We start from the raw sequence: 17,750 nt of genomic DNA on the forward strand, positions 1-17,750 counted from the left end.
AAAAGAGCAATGAAAGAGCATTTGAGAGCATGTGTGTCCTAGCCTTATCTCAAGGAGACCCTTCTGTCCTTGTCAGTGGTCTCAATTTTAAGTCAAAGCATTGCAGGACTTACTTGTATGAATGGGAAGCTGTATGTTCCTTTTATATAGACACATAAAAACTGGAAGCCAGTACATCTATATTGCAACTGTGTTTATGTATAACAGAAAAAGAAGTGAGAGAAAAATAAACACTGTTTGTGACAGCATTGGAATCACATAGAAATGATGGTCTGCAGGTTCTAGGGCCAGAGCATTTTTTTGGCAATAGGGCAATCGCACTCCAGCACCATGGACTTCCCACATATCTTGTGTGTTTAGAAACACTTCCAGCTCAGATCTAAGCAGCATTTTGCACAACAGTTTCTGAATTTGGAGCTTCAACAGTCGGAAGTCTGAGACTTTTTAACAAGTGGCAAAGAAAACTAATAGGCCTAGATAGGCAGAACGAAGAAGTGGCCTCACCACTTTTCCAGCCCTCCTAGCTCAAGGCATTTCTCTGCCATTCCAAAGTCAGCCTTTTTTCCCCCCACATTTTCTTCCTCCTCCACAAATATCCCTTTCTCAAAGATGGCAGGTATTGGTGGGTACCTGGGCAGCACACTCCTTGCCCTCTCCTACCCCTTCCAGCAACCCTGTGCTGTATTAATGTGTTGGTTTGAACACTCTTCCCATTGAATTCAAAATTCAAAGTGTATTCAACTGTTCTAATTAAGTAAAGAATTCAGTTCTTGGCAGAATGTCCAGAACATAACCAATACTTTTAGGGCATGGAACTGATGGCATCAAAGCTGTGGGACTGACTGTAAGCCTGCTTTGGACATTGACTGGTGTGCGTAATGTGTGCTGTTAGATCTTTTTTTAAAATTTTTTTCTCTTCGTACCTCAGAAGGCCTCAGATAGTGCAGTGATGAGCACACCGGCTAAAGCAGTGGGGGCAGGATGTTCCCACTCCGAGTCATCCTCTCAGCCCGACAGCAGGCAGTCTGAGACTGGCACAGTTTGGCCTGTGACTGCACCTTCTCACCCTCCACTGATAAATAAGCAGACTAATTGAATTAATAAACAGATAGCTCTTTTCCCTGCCAGCTGGAGCACCATCAAAATGTGTGATAAATTATCTGTCAATGCTTTAACTGCAGGGAAAAAATGAAAAAAAAAAAGCTGCTTTGACATTTCCTCTCCAATTCTTCTCCCACTTTTCCCCTTCCCCTGTCCACCCAAGTACCTGATTTGGTTTGTCTCAACCCTCCTTGCCCCTGGTCCTTTGTCCTTTGGCAGAACTCCAAAGAGAAGTAGCAGTGAGAGGTTCACTCATTTGGCCAGGCTGCTAATGGGTCATTAAGACTGTAGGCAGAGCAGACGTTCCTGTGGCTCACTGGGAAAGAGGATCAGAGGCACAGTTTTGGGGCAGGACTGCCTGTGTCTCAGCTGCCAGCGCACAGCCAGCTCTCAGTTGTGACCTCCTGTGGCTCAGACAAAGGCTGCACATGAGGGGCAACGAGGGCTGCAATCAAGCAGGAAGGGCTATTGTTTAATTCTTCATCACTGTCACAGACAGAGGGGTCAAGTGCACTTTCAGGTTTGCAGATGGCACCAGGCTGAGTGGCGCAGTTGATGCCCCCGAGGGATGGGATGCCACCCAGAGAGACTCTGGACTCACTCAAGAAGTGGGCCCATGGGAACCTCATTTCAACAAGGCCAAGTGAAGGTCATGTAACTGGGCTGGGACAACTCTCCGCATCAACACAGGCTGGGGAGTGAAGGGATTGAGAGAAGGACTTCGGGATATTGGTGAAGAAAAACTGGACATGACCCAGCAATGTAAAACTGGCCACAACTGTATCCTGGGCTGCATCCAAAGCAGTATGGCCAGCAGGTTGAGGGACAGAATTCTGTCCCTCTGCTCTGCTCTCATGAGGCCACACCTGGAGCACTGCATGCACCTCTGAGTTCCTCAGCACAAGGAAAGACATGGGCCTGTTGAAGTCAGTCCAGACAAAGGGCACAAAGATGATGAGGGAGCTGAAGCACCTGTCTTACGAAGACAGGCTGAGAGAGATGCGGCTGCCCAGTCTGGAGAAGAGACGGCTCTGGGCAGACTTTATTGTGGCTTTCCTGTACTTAAAGGGGGCCTACATGAAAGATCAGGACAAACTTCATAGCAGAGCCTAGTTGTGACAGGATAACTAGTAAGTAAAAAAGGGTAGATTTAGACCAGATAGCAGGAAGAAGATTTGAAGAAGGTTCATTATGATGAGAAAGGTGAAACACTCAGAGAAATAGTAGACATCCCTGCTTATTGCAGGGGGATGAACTAGACAATCTTTGAAGGTCCTTTCCAAAACACATGGTTCTGCAGTTCTATGATTCTATGAGACAAGGCATGAGGAAGCCTTACATTGACTTGTTGGTATGCCAGAAAAAAGGGAGAACTTCATCATAACCTTTGATGTCACAGATGTGGGTAATACCAGAGACTTTTTTGTTTCAAAAGAGAGGAAAATGGTGAGACAGAAGGGGTCATTGATTTTTATCATACAGTCAGAATGTCCCTGTCATCACCTCTCAAAGTGGTCATCCCTTTTGGAAATATCTGTGTTCCTCAATATTCCTAAGTAACAGGAGATGAAAAAGATTTTGCTGCTTCAAACTCTTAAGTAGGATGTAAATAACTGAACTTCCTCTGGCATTACCTTGATTTCCAGCATGCTTGTGTAAGTGCTTGTGTGCCTTTGCTTGCTCTGGTTTCCCATTGCCATATCCCTGTAAGTTTCCCAGTAAGCAAGCTGGAAAAGCTTCTCAGTCCTTTTTCTAAAAGCAAGAAATGGGAGGTGCTGCAGAGTCTGAGATGGGAATGAGATCACAGTGTTATGTTCTTGTTCAGAACATGACATTTTTTTTCTGGTGCATATGTCAAATGAATCAGACAATGGTGGTGTCAGGAAGATGTATAATGCTGTCTGCAAGGCAGGGAGAGGAGACAGGAAGATGTGTTAAACAAGACGCTATTTATGCCTTTTATGCCTTTCTCTCTCACTCCATTGAAGTACACAAGAAATATTTTTAAAAGGAAGATAGGGTAATAGCAGGAGTAACTGGATCCCTCTCGTGCTTTCAGAAGACTCATTTGTGCTGTGAAGGACAGTGAGCACAGACAGATAACTGGTGTGCAGGAATTGTCTCCTCCCAGGATGCTGGCAGCTGCTTTGGGTAGGTGAGGAGGTGTCTGGTTCTGGCATCACCCCATTCCCAGGTTGGTGCTCACCCAACACATGATGTTCTACCTCCCTCAGAGTGCCGGTTGCTGCATGGATGCTCCTCCTATCTGTCCCAAGACAGGCCACCTTTCCAGGAATTTGGCCTTAGATGGTTTTTTATGCCCTCTTTCCACTGGCAGGAGGAACAAGGAAGAGTCCACAATGAGGCAAGGCAGGATATGCTGTACCTGTCACTTGGTGCTGGAAAGGAAATCCTGCTTGTGTGACAGCCACTGCAACTGTGGGTCTAGCCAGACCCCTGACCTGTGCAAATTTGCTCTGCATTCTGTGGTACATGCCAAGGGAAAGCCAAATCCAGCTGTCCAGAAATGACAGGTTGGGTCAGTGGCTTACCAAGCAGGCAGCATCCTTCTCTTTGCTGGAGAGGTGGTTGTTTTGGTTTGCTCTGCCACATTGCTCTGAAAAGCAGCATTGCCAAAGAGTAAACATACCAAGTGCAAGAGAGGGAGCTGCTAATATATTGCATTTTACTAAGCCATTGCTTGTCAGCTGAACCATGGGGAGTGTGTGAGGATGCATTCCTAGCCCTTTCAAAACACAAAGTAAAACCCATTAGTGTAAATCACCAACTCTAATAAAAAAAAAGAATGGTTGAAGGCTTCATTCTTTTTCTCTCTTGTTTCACACTGTAGCTATCCTAAAGTGTATTAAAAAGCCTTGTGGCCCTGATAAAGTAGGCAGCTGGTATCTGGTAAAGGTTTGAGATGTTGCTGTTCCTAGGGCCTCAAGTGGCTTTGAAATTCAATGCTTCTGACCCAAGACACCACTGTTTGAAAGCAGCTGATACATGTGAAGTGGTGAAAAACAAGGCAGCAACTTGAGCTGTCTATGAACAAAGGGGGATGGCATTGCAGGTGGAGAACAAAAGGGGCACAGTGGAAGGCAGCAGCTTGAGGGATGGACTGAGGGGGACAACATGGAAAATTGGGAAGGGCATAAGAGACCTTACATGGGGGCATAATAGGACAGTAGTTATCAACACCAATGTGTTCTGTGCTGAATATTCATGATATCCATTCATATAACTCAGCATAAATTATATTAATTTTATAACAGCGAAAATTGACACTAAACTAACCTGTTCACACTTTTTATGGTTTGTATCTACCTACTACCTGCTGTACCAGAGTGCATGTATTTAAAAAGCCACTAGACATTCTGTTTTCACAGCCAGATAATTGAAAGCTGTCTACTGAATTAAGATGCTATTTTCATTCTTTTGGGTTAGATGAAGAAATAAAGCTTTAAAAAAATGTGAAATAGCCTATAAGTACCCTCTCATTTTATATGTACTTGTACTGTACTTTATATTCTAGTCATTTCTTCAGGAAAAAAAAAATCCATGAATGCTGTAAAAATGTTTCAGGAATCACTTACCTTTAGAAATGAAGAAGAAAAAAAGAACTTCACCTGAAACTGCGTGGTAATGAGACAATGTCTAATTACCTGCAGTGAATTCTCCAGTCAGGCCAAGGGGCTAATGAACATCAATACTCTTTCACAGAGAGCCCTGGGATCTCTAATGGCTGTAAGTGGTCAGGGCTTCAGTTTTACATTTCAGAGTCTCGTTGGTATAATCTTGAAACAAAATCTACAGACCAGATCGTGTCCTCTGTGCTGTGTGTGTGCGTGTCTGTGTGTGTGTGTGTATGCCCTTGAGCACTGCACATCTGGGATGAAATCAAAGGACTTTTAAGTGCACATGTATCCGATTTCTGGCTTGCTAGTAGCCCTTTAGACGTGCTGGGTTTAATCCAGGAAAAACGAGTATTCAAAAATCACACCAGTGAAAGGAAAAAAATAAAACTCCAAGTTTTATGTACTTGGATGGAATTTTTCTTTGAATATGAATGACTTAATCATAATCAGCCTTAGTGAGAGGTGGGTGATGAAAGTTCAGAAATCTTCTGACAGGAAAGACTTTGAACCTGCCCTTCTTGTGTTCTTGGTGTGTGTTTTATGCTCGTGAGAGTGAAAAGGAAAGTAAGCAATTTGCATTGTCATCAAAAAGCTGAAGTACACATTAAGGGGTCTCAAGGCTTCAGAGCAGTATTCTGTAGGGAGAAATTTTTGCAGTGTTAATCCCATCTGATCTCTGAGTACAGATTAAAATACGCGAACCTAGTGTTCCTTGCAGTGTTGGAGTGCCCTGATTTGAGGATTTGCTCCATATCTGGCTTGTACTGGAAATTCCCCAACTTCCTCTGAAATCAATTCCCACCTTTCTCATTAAATACAATCATAAATGTTCGTTGTGTTCTCAGGCAAGATATATATATAGATGTAGCAATGCAAGCACTGTACAAACACTTTCCACTTGCATTGTCCTGGAACATGGAAACATGATTTCAGAAACTTACTTAGAGCATTTGCTTGTAGGCATGAGGAATACCTGAGCTTCAACCCCTCTGCCAGATACTTTGCTAAAAGTGCTTTATGTCCAATGTGAAGAAAGAATCTGTGGTGCCTCACCTTGGGAATGAGCTTTAAAATGGATCTAAGAGAATAGATCATGAAGATGAGTACAAACTCAGGTTCCCTTAAGCCCAAGTTTTCATTGTTTCTTACAGGGTGTGATTAACACTGAGTGATTTTATTGCTACCTCTTTTTTCTGTGTTTTCCACAGGTAACAGTTTAGCATGCATGGGAATAGCCTATAGATTAACCTGGAGGACTAAGTAAGAAAAGACTGACTATTTGGAGAACTAGAATGGTGATTTGATATGTGTCTGCCTACTAATAGCTTGCAACTCAGCCCCACAAAGCTGCTAGCTCACTTTCTGTTGATGGAATGGGGGATTGATTCAGAAGGATAGAGGTGGGAAAATGCATTAATTGAGATAAAGACAGTTTAATAGGTAAAGCAAAAGTCACACAGAAGCAAAGGAAAACAAGGAATTCATTCACTTCCATGAGCAGGCAGGTGTTCAGCCATCTCCAGGAGAGCAGGGCCCCATCAACCATAAGGGTGACTTGGGAAGACAAACATCATCACTCCGAGCATCCCCCTCTTCCTTCTGCTTGCCCTCACTTTATATCCTGAGCAGGACAGCAGATGGTATGGAACATCCCTTTGGTCAGATGGGATCAGCTGCCCTGGCTGTGTCCCCCCCCAGCTTCCTGTGCACCCCCATCCAGCTGGCTGGTGGGGCAGGACAAGAAGCAGAAAGGGCCTTGACCCTGTGCAAGCCCTGCTCAGAAATAACAAAAATGTTGCAGTGTGTTATCAACTCTGTGTTCGGCACAAATCCAAAACACAGTCCCATAGTGGCTACAGGAAGACAATTAGGTCTGTCCCAGACAAAACCAGCAAGCAGGTAATTAATCCCCAAGTGTCAGGAATTTTGCTGTCAGAAACTCACCTCTCCTGGGGTAGGTAGCAGCTAAGTAGCTGCTTTTCTTTTGGACTCTGGCGCACAGTGGGGAAATCAGTCAGAAGTTGGTTGTATTTTTTGGATCCTTCCATTGGTATTGTGTGTTGAAATTATATGACACCATTTGCCAGTAATAAATCACTTTGCTGTCTTTTGTGTGATTACATAATTAAATATCCCTTGTCATGGATACACATGGAGGGATTGACTTAGACTTGGTGGGAATTAGGGGTTTGATTTTTTGAACTTTACATTTCCTGACTCCTGTGCAAATCAAATCCAGTTGTTTAATAGTGATTTCAGAAACAATTCATGCAAGAAATAGTATATGGTGAGAAATATAAACCATGCTTTCAGTGCATTTTCTGCCTTGATTATAATTTACTTGTTCATTAAAAATGCATGTAAAATAGGAACAGAGAATTTAGTCTTTTTCTACTCCTTAAAAAGGTGGTGCATTGCACAAGGATACTGGTACTTATCTCTTTTGCAAGGTGTTCTGAGATGAGCCGAAGGAAATTGCTGGCTGGAGCTGGGATGTAAACTCACTTATGTTTTCTGCTGTATCCTGGAGCCGTGGCTGTTCTCAATGAAACGCCACCCCCAGAAGATGGCAGTTCCGACAGAATACCCTTGGGCCAGCCTGGCTTTGACCTGCATTGGATTACTTAAAACTGGCAGTCATGCAGAGAGTCGTCCGTCACTGGGGCTGATGTCAGCGTGGCTTCTCAGAGCTCCCGGTGCCCCCAGCTCAGGGACACTGGAGCAGCTCTTGCAACTGACCCGTCCTTGAGTAGTGTGGTGTCTATTAGTTTTATTGCTGCTTTGATTGTTTGCAGTTGATTCTTGCTGCTTTCCGCTGAAGTTTAATTCAGTTTGCATTTGGAAATACAAGGGAGAAAATTTGTTGTTTTTATTAGAGGCTGAGCTGCACTGAAGTCTGGATGACGACTCATTGTTCATGTTGTTACAAAATCCGACTAAGTGGAGAAGCAAGCATAAAAGGAGGGGAAAGTATAATTCAGATTTGCCAAACAGCCTGAGAATAATTTGAAGATTAGCAATTTGGCACTGTTTACTGGCAAGTTGTGAATTAAATGTATCCCACTTTTCTCTTTACATTAGTGTAATGTGTCACTTCAGTTCTGGATTTCATGTCCTTCTCACACATCTTACTCCTCCTTCTGTCAATAGGCAGGACTGTATTTTACTGCACAAGAAATGCAGGAGAAAGCATTTAATGTGGCATCAGAGACTTTCTAATTGCCGGTCTCTGAAATGTGCTCATAATATCTGCAGTTCACTTATTGAGTGGAGATGAATCGCTTCCAATTTACTTTTATGAATGCGAGTGGAACATTTGCAAAGAGTGGTTTCTGTTATTTACACTGTGAAATGCTTGTCAGCAGCCAACTGTAAAAGACCTGGGTGACATTTATGCTAAGTTCTCTTGTTGCAGTCATAGTTAAAGGAAAGGATAAAATTCAGTGTGATGCTCTGAAATGCACTGAGTGAAGTTCTCTTCACAGCTTTATCTGTCACTGGCTTAACTCTGTATATTCATTTTGGGTATGATGCTTAGAGTTAAAAGGAAAGCTTGACTATTGCTGAGATGAGAAAACAATGTTAGTGACATTGAAGTCAGTGGTATGCTTGCCATGAAGTTTGGCTAATCAAGATCATTACTCTGAGGTTGCTACTGAACTGCAGATGTGTGGTGATGCTTGATGTCTGTAATCCTTTCTGATTTCCCAGCTCTCTCTAGACTTTTCTGTCCTCTGTAGGGAACTCATTAAACCCTTGTATTATAGGGACTAGAATCACAGCCACTAGTGCAAGAAAATATCTTTGAGATCATATTTCCTGTGCCTTCTGGGGTCTGATATAATCTCCTGATAAGAATATACCAGACATTAACTAGATACTGCAGCTGGTCTTGTCTCTTACTAATTTAGTGGGATTTGGGCATGCAGACCAGAAGGGAAGAGAGCTTTTTTTCCTAAGTGCAGCAATGCATACTTATTTGGAACAATTCAATCTTATTCAAAACCAGCATTCCATGTCTGTCCCAACCTAACATTCAGCTGGGTGTTATAATAGCTATTGTTTGAGGCAAGCACAGAGCACCTGTAAAATTGAAGACGGTCATAATTTCTCAACTGAGAGATGAATAGGAGAAAGTTGTATTTTATAGTCATATACAGATTATGACATATAACATGTATAGCCTATTTTAAATATGTTACATAAATATTATAAATATTGATTAAATATTGTAAGTATTAATATACATGTGAAATGCAAAAATTGCATTTTAAATGTGGGAAAAGCAACCTCCAAATTTACAGGTTGGTTTTGTTTTGTTTTTTTTTTCTTTTAACAAAATGAAAAAAATGAAAAAAATGCTGTCTGTTTTTCACTAATGATTTTTGAGAAAGAAAGGTAGGGCAAAAACCAAGCCAACTTTGAAATACATGTAATAATTGAGGAAAATTAGAAAGCAGCAAGATCAAGAATAGCAGAAGTGTTAGGCGAGCTGATACTGTTTTTCATTCAGGATCTCAAATGCTTGAAGGCTACTTTTGGTAGATGTGGGGTTTTGTCCAAAGATGTTCAGTGTGTAAGTTAGGATCTGTGTTGATAAAAGGAAGTATCAAGCTAATTAACTGCACCATGATGTCAGTCTTTAGATGGAAGAAGTACTGTGAAAACACATTTCCAAAAAACCCCAATACTCCAGGTACAAGGATAACTTCCTTGAGGTGTTACTTTCATATGGCATTCAGTGGGGTAGCTTCAGAGTAAATGTGTCGCTTAGGGCCATAGCCACGAGGAACAGTTCCCTGTTCTCTACAGGGGACACAATGCTCATACCTGTGAAGCACCAATATCCACTGTTTCCATTTCCTCCTCAGCATCAAAGATGACAGTATATGTGCTTCTGACTTCCTGTAGGATCAAAAGGGAATTTCATTTATTCACTTGATTAGAGGCAAAGCAGGCTGTTCTCTATAAAAGGTTTCTCTTGTCTGTGTCACTCACAGTCATTTATTGAAATGTCATGACTGAGTGGAAATCAGCTATAACTGATGTTGCCCACTATGTTACTTTGGTAAGATAATAAAGATAATCAGTAAGGGGCAAAAGTCAGGAAAGGTGAGGACCTCCATTTCCTCTTGGCTTTGTGGGGCTTTTTTTAAACTGCCTTATAAAAGGGAGAAAAAAGGGATTGTGCCCTAAAAATCACTGGTATGAGGTTAGCAGATACTTCAGGTTTAGGTGAAAGCAGGTCTGAGTAGCAAGTCTTCTGTTTCAGTCCCAATTTGCAAACTCCCAGGTCCCTGCGGGCTCTGGTGGAGTCAGTCACACAGTTCCTGAAAAAACTGAACAGCCACAGAATTGGATCTTGGGTTACCATTTCATTCTAGAGGGGATTTGGTGGTGTCGTCAGTCCAGTAAGCTCAATTTTAATGCCATCACATTTTATTTGACACTAAACTAAAACAGCTGCTTGCAATTAGCACACATGAAAGAAACAATAACAAAACTGCAGCCTGCCCTTCCAGCACTACACATACTCAGTGTAAAGAGTTTACTAAGTTCTGGTGATTTTCCCTCCCTCTGCTCTAACTGAAACATCGAAAACAATTGATCTCACTGAAGACCAAATGAAAAAAATGTTTATCATTCCCTGAATGTTTCTGATTGGCAGCAGTGACTGGTTATTGGAAGATTTAGGCTGCTCCAGATGCAGGCATGAACAGGACTCTCGCTGCTGCAGAGCTGATCTAAGCATGAAGTTAAAGGGAGGCAATGGCTGTTGCTGCCCTGGGACAGGATGATGTAGAGAGCTGGTTTCTTACCAGGACTGGGATCCAGGGCAGCTGGCCCACCCTCCCATTGGGAACAGTGAATAAGGAGCTTGTAAAATACACAGACCAAATGGAAATGACCCCTACTGACTGAAACCAGCTGCATGTCAGACCTCTCACTGTCTCTCTTGATTTGCTGTCTCAAATAAATGGTTGTGGTAGAAGGGCTACAGAAAGAAAACAAAATAATTTATTCTCCTTGAAGTTGCACCATACTAGCAAGCCTCAGTTTTTACAGCTGAAAAAAAATGTTTATCCTCAGATTAAGTTTTTCCCTTTTTTTTTTTCTTTGAATGTCTGCAGTTTAGAAGACATACTGTAGTTCAGTTTCAGAAGTCTTTGACAAATAGACATGGTAGATTTTGTAAGGTATTGGTCACATAAAACTCCTAGCTAGTGAGAGCTTGGTTGTTTTGCATTTAGATTCAGAAAACAAAGTTACAACAGCTTTTGTTGGTGCTTGTCTTAGATGTGCATGGTGGCTCAGCTCCATGAAAAACATCTTAGTGAGTTTTGAAGAAACATGAAACAGAGAAAGATTGGACTTATTAATGCATTTTTCCCCTGTATTTTTCCTAATACACTCCTGGGTAACACCAGTTATTCTGAGCATTGTGAGGAGCTGCTTGAAGTAACCATGGTAGCACTTGAATTCGGGAACAGTTAAGGGCAACAGCTGCTCCAGTTCTCCATTTGATGCCCAGGATGGGTTACTGCTATTGATATTAGATTGCCCTCTGTTCTGACTTCAGAGGTAGAGAAGGAGGTACTTAACCTCAGTGGCACAGTCACCTTTGATCTCTAATTTTGAGAAGATCATCAGGATGGGACACATGCCATGCAGTTATGATTTGATAGACTTTTTAAAGGAAACTTCTTAAAAAACATCAGTCTAGACTTCATTCTTGCAAACTCACATACTGATGAGTTTTGCAAATATCTTTTTTTTTTTAAAGTATTGCTCAGCCAATTGATCATTAGTGAAAGAAGTCACCAAATTTAGATTAATAGATCTATTAGAGTGTCTCAGTAGAATGATCTTCATGAAGTCTGAAAAAGCACGTGGATACAAAAACTTGAGAATGACACTTTGAAGTGAATGTTACTTCTTTTGCCTTCCACAACCTTCTATTTTCCCTCTATTTTTCTTTTATTTTTTCCCCTTAAGAATTTGTTTCTTTCTCACTAACAGTAGTACAAACACAATACAGTAACAGCTTTGAACATAGAAGCCTTTACCTGTGGCATTGCAGTGTTGCAACAACCAGATGTTATTTCAATACAAAATAGACTGCAATCCCCATCTGTAGGTTCTGAGAGTCCTGGCAGCCACTCTTTTTTGCTTTAAAGACAGAACCAAAATTCAGTTCAGCCTGGCCATTGTCCCTCTGCTGGCATTTTTGGTCACATTGGCTTGTAGGATCTTCTGACAATCATCTGTGACCAATAGATAGATATTGCTAGGGGGAAAGGCTCACCTCTGTGCCTCCTACCTCTGCATTTTTTTACTGACTGTCCTATGGTGAAATCTCCTACAGATGAGTTCTCTGCTATTCATTCTGTCCTCTGGCTGGATATGAGGTAGTTGATGGGTTATTCGAATTGTGCTGGTTTGGCATGAAGTGATACCATGCACCTCCATCCTTTCTTTTTTATCTTAACATTTTCTGCTAATTACTTGCATTAGGGAGAGTAAATCAGTTTACTTCTTTGAAAATATAGGAGTTAAAGAGGTCTTGGGTGGCTGCCTGTAGATAATGTTCTATGTTGAGCAAGAAGCAGAACCATGGATGTGAAGGAGGTTTCTATGGGTTTGGAAGAAACTCTCCTCCTACCTGGCATCTGTGAGGCTCTTGTTGTAGGCCAATGATTTCAGTAGTCCAAGGGTCAGATGACACCAGCAAGGTGTCTGTATGGTGGTACAGCTCACAGCTTTGGGATGACCCTGTAATTGTGCTGAAAGGGAACATTTTTACTCTGTATTTCCGCAATATCCCTTGTACACAAAGGCCCTATGCTGCATTCCAAAATGTTTCAACCTTTCCCACTGGCCTTTAGTTGTGCTCAAGTAAAAGTGAACAAATCCCATTGATACTAAGGAAAGTTCTGCCCTGGTCAGATTCTAGGGCCCAATACAGTGACATGTGGTGTACAAAACAGAGAGAGGTTAGCAAAGGACAACACACATTTGAACTTTTCAGCAAAGAAGGAGGATCAGGTTGAGGCCATTCTCATTATTTTCCCATCTCTGTGATGAAAAAACAGGTTGGGTAATATACCAGAATTTGAAAAACACATCAATGCAATTTATTTTCTAATGAGTCTTTAAAGTAATATCTGAAGTAAAAACAAGAAGGGCATTTTGCTGCATCTATTTTAATCAGGCTTTCATTTTTAAAAGTTGTGAGAATACAAGCTTGTTGAAGGTAACTCTCCTGAGTTGGCCAAAGAGAGAGACAGCTATTTTTCCTCAGAAGCACAGTAGGAAATGTGTAACTGTTAAATTTCAATTCAGACATTTTAGTCTTTAAATATTTGCAGTGGAAAACTAGATTAGAGCTCAAGAATATGTTCTTTTTCAAACTGAAGTAAGATACCTTTTAGTAAGGGAACAGCAAGAGAAAAACTAAATTAATCTCTAAAAAACCACAAGACAGGGCACCATTTCTGTGGCAGCATTTCTGATTGGTCAGATCACCATGAATGAATGTTGAATTTTCTGCCTTGTTCTGTTCCAGAGATTGAAGGCAGCACTGACTCATCATCCTGCCGCCATGTCGAATGGGAATATGAACACCATGGGCCACATGATGGAAATGATGAGCTCGCGACAGGACCAGACACCACACCATCATATGCACTCACATCCTCATCAGCACCAGACACTGCCACCTCATCATTCATACCCACATCAGCACCAGCATCCGGCACACCATCCTCATCCTCAGCCTCATCACCAGCAGAACCATCCCCACCACCACTCCCACTCGCACCTTCACACACACCCGGCACACCACCAGACCTCACCGCACCCACCGCTGCACTCGGGCGGACAAGCACAGGTAGACCTTCGTGTCCTACTGCATCTCTGAGTTTTGCTGTTGGGTGGAGTTAAAGCCTGATCTCAGTATTGTTTCTTCTTGCATGCATGTCTTGTTAGACACAAGCCCCTTGGGCTGCTAGTAAATGTCTGCTAATGGTGATGGGGATGCTCAAACTTTATTTAGAAAATGGAGTGAAGCAACAACTTGTTTTGCTGCCTAATTTACTAGACATTTGTAATTTCTTACTTTATAAGGAGCTTCAAGGCTTTTCAGTGCTCTGAGCTCTGCAGATTGCCACACATCCTTTTATGGATGAAGTTTATTACAGAGATTGGCACATTATATATGTTGCTTAATGTGCTTGAACCTGAACTTCTCAGGCCAAGATTTAACAAGATGTATGAGTTTTACCTGCATAAATACATAACAAAGTCTCTAGTGAAATGAAATGGCACTGGTGCGTGTGTGTGGCCAGGGGCAGTATTCAAGACTGGAGATAATAGAGGTAGTTCTAAGTAAGGATACACTGGCTTGGAAAAGATTAAATGATCCAGACCCTGTGAAGAGGACAGACATCTGCATAGTATGAGAGAGATTAGCTGTGAGTGCAGCCAGTACTTGGTGCTTGTTGTGGCAGCAGAAGGAGCATGAAGCCAGTCCAAGGAGAGAGATTGAAACAAAGGCAATTTAAACTTGTATTCATGTGACAAGTCAGTGAAGGTCTCCACTGAATGAGATGGAGGACTCAATTTTTTGGACCAGGTATATTGGCTTCAGCAATTTGGATAATTTGTTATCTGAATTGAATGTTTCTTGAACTAATGAGCTAGTGAGCACAAACTTTAGTAGAATCATTTTTTAAGAGGAATTCTATTAATTCTTAGGATGATAGGCTTCTGCATCAGGATCACACAAGAAAATAAAGCTCTGGAGGCAGTTACTGTAACATGTCAGGTCTGGAGAGCAATGTTAAGGAAGACAAACAGGCAGTGCATGGAATGTGAGGACAAAGAGGAATGCCAGCCATAAGAAGTTCAATCTGTGAAGTACTGTGTTGCTTGCAAATACCTTTCAGACAAGCTCTTAGAAAACATTAAAGAAAATGAGACTATTTGGCTGGCATCCCAGTGTCCCACAACATTAACTATTTACTAACATCTAGCTTTATTACTGCAGAGTCTGCAAGCACATGGGATTTCCCTGAAGTATTTGCTAATGTAAAATGAATTGTCAGCTTTAGAGAAACAGTCTAAGTAAAGCAGCAGACTCCCCTGTGAGAGGATGTCCAGCGCTTTCCTAAGTTTACTTCAGTTTTTACTTTGTGAATTCAATTATTTTCCCATCTGTTAATGAGTTATTTTCCTTGGAGTTGTTTAAAAACTCCAATAAAAAGACATCATCTCATATCAGAGAAACCAAAAGTAACCTGATTGCTGTACTGGAGATCACTGACAGAGTAAGGATAAAGTTGTGCTTAGCCAATTGAGGACTCCATGGATGAGATGGCGGAAGCCACTTAACTTTCACTGAGGGGTTAAGAGGATAAACATGTTAATACAGTTGAGGGCATCAGATCCCATGGTATGGAGCACTGCTGCAACACATCCACAGCACCACTTTAAACAGATGAGGAGAAAACTACTGGGAAAAACAGCTACCATGGGGAAACAAACCTCACAGTTTTAAGGACAAGATCAGTGAGCCAATGGCCCTCCTCTAGACCCACTTGAGTAGGGACCTTGACTTTCTTACACAGTTAGGACAGCTTCAACTTTTTGTGCTTTGTATTCCCTGCTAGCTGGCACCCTAAAAGACTCTCAGGCAGGCAAGAAGAGATACAGGCACATGGGTAGGTGGAGTGACTGGCAGCCACACAACTGTGTCAGGGTCACTCTGTGTCCAGTACTACATGGTCTCTGGAGCTGGGTCTGTGCAGTCAGATGAGCTTTGCCATGCACAGTATGTTGCTAGAGGCAACAGACCCCATGGGAGATCAAGGAGATCTTCACCTTGTCCATGGGTGTAAGTGTCACCAAATGGATCAGACAGAGGGGTGATGGAGTAGGAATCCCAGGGTCAGTGGCTTCCCCAGGCAGCAGAGCTCTTGCTGTGCATCTGTTCCTTTGGTGCAAAGGCAATAGTGATTTCTGAACAGATGCATTGGAAGGGGGAAAAAAAGGGCTTGCTAAGTAATAACTACATATTTATTACTTTCAAAGCTCATCCATAGTCCCTATGGTAATGGCCTCTTTGGGGATCAGATTGCTCCAGCAGACGTTAATTTTATGGTGCGATTTTCTAATTATTAACCTCCTTATTCTTCTGAGCCAGATTCTTCCATTCCAAACCACCTGCCAAATGACAGCATGGTCCATGCTGCTGTAAGCTGCATACTCCCATGCCGAGACTCTTGTTATTCTGCACCGTGCCCTTCTGTAATTTTAGAATTAATTTCATGCTTTTCAGCTACCATTTTGATACACAGGAGCCCAAGGCATTATGTTTTCATAGAACGAGTGAATGGGTATTAGTATTGTGGTAAATTGCAAAGAACAGAAGTAAATATTGGATAAAAGTAGAAATCAGCTTCTGATAGGTATCTTTCTGAGAAAGAGAGATATTTTACTAAGTTCCAGCTATGCTGCCTCAACTACTACAAAAATTATACTGTTATTCTGCATTGGTCCTCTAAAGATTTCTTCATATCAAACTTGGTAGAGTGATAGCTCAAGCAGAGTTGGGGTTTGGATGCCATTTCATTCTCTTAGCTGTCCAATGTTTGTCTTCACGATGGATACCTGATTAGCATCCTCTAAGAACAACAAAAATTAACCTACATTTTTATATTTAGTTAATTTTCTTTCTTATGTCCTAGGCAGAGCAATGAAATCCTGCTAGAGAATGATTCTTAGATGGCTACTAAGATATAGTCTAACATATTCCAGGGTTAAGAGCTATCAAGTAAGAGTCAGTTAATTATCCCTCGTGACATTATTAGTGGAATAATGGCAGCCCTTATAATTAATAGCTTCCTGGGATGGAGAGAAGATTTTGTTGTTCTGAAAATGCACTCTGACTACCCAGAGACTCCCTGGTATATTCTGAAAACAAAATTACTCACTAGTTATTCAGGAGAAAATGACCACATAAGAGGAATTTTTAAAAAAAAAATTGTATCATTACCTTTTTTTGCCTTTTTACCAGACTTCACTGAGAGAGTTAAGAGACAAGAATTTTTAAAGCTGAATGGAAAAGGAGCAAAAAGGGATAAGGAAATATAAATAACAGATCTCTGAAGTCTGGAAAGGTGTTATGTATAGGAAAATGAAAGGTCTTTGATGAGACGTTGACATTATAAGGTACTTCTGAGACCTCTGCACTCAGACATAATGTTAAAGAGGCAGTATGCCTGGCCCTGGTGGACAGGGAGCAGCTGGAATCCCTTGGCAGCGGTCTCCTGGCAGAAGGCAGGGGATGCTGGTGAGAATGGGGGATGTGCCCACTGCAGCTGCCATGGACCTGGGACTCCAACCCTCAGTGTGGACAGCATGTTGAAGATTTTATCAGCAAACATATGGAGTTCATGCAAGCTGAAATTTTAAATCAGTCACAAAATGTGGGGTGGCTTATTTATTTTAGAAGGTTATTCCTAAAAAAAATTTTTTCTGCGCCTGCGAGAGAAATTCCCTGACAGTGCAACATAAAGCTGAGAATAAATTTGGCTTTATGCAAAAAGCGTTATCAGATGTACAGCATAATTACATATAAAATTGCCACTGTAATTGCCACAAGTCAGCTGGAGGAGGGAGCAAACTAGATTCTAGACAGAAAAGCCACCTCAACTTTGCAAGTCTCAAGACGATAGTATCGTTTTAATTGAGACAGACAGAGGTGTTAGGCAAACACGTTAATTGCAGCAATTGAAATTCAGGGCTCAGTCTGACAAAGCACTGAGTACATCCACTCCCTGGAGTCAAAAGGAAACACCTTGGAGGTTTGGGCTTTTGCCAGAGCAAGAGGGTTAATTTTGAGACAACAGTTCCAGTTTCCAGACTGTTCCAGACTGTGCAGGAGTGGCAGCAGCAATGTGAGCTGAGTGTGAGCAATAGGATCCGTGGACTGGGTTCCCAGACTTCAAG

At 41.8% G+C, this 17,750-nt stretch overlaps 1 protein-coding gene across 6 annotated transcripts in view; it reads left to right on the top strand.

Moving 5' to 3' along the window:
• CREB5 (cAMP responsive element binding protein 5) overlaps positions 1–17,750 on the top strand; it is a 257,284-nt gene that overhangs the window by 229,242 nt on the left and 10,292 nt on the right. For all 6 annotated transcript variants that reach the window (XR_005955006.1, XM_041466238.1, XM_041466235.1 and 3 more), the window contains one exon: positions 13,306–13,629. Coding sequence is in view for 5 of the 6 variants with exons in the window: in XM_041466238.1 (XP_041322172.1) it covers positions 13,306–13,629 (324 nt within the window). In the remaining variant the exon portion in view is untranslated. The remainder of the gene's footprint in view (positions 1–13,305; positions 13,630–17,750) is intronic.

Source organism: Pyrgilauda ruficollis, unplaced genomic scaffold (assembly GCF_017590135.1).
Source record: "Pyrgilauda ruficollis isolate IOZ18807 unplaced genomic scaffold, ASM1759013v1 scaffold2, whole genome shotgun sequence".
Lineage (NCBI taxonomy): Eukaryota > Metazoa > Chordata > Aves > Passeriformes > Passeridae > Pyrgilauda > Pyrgilauda ruficollis.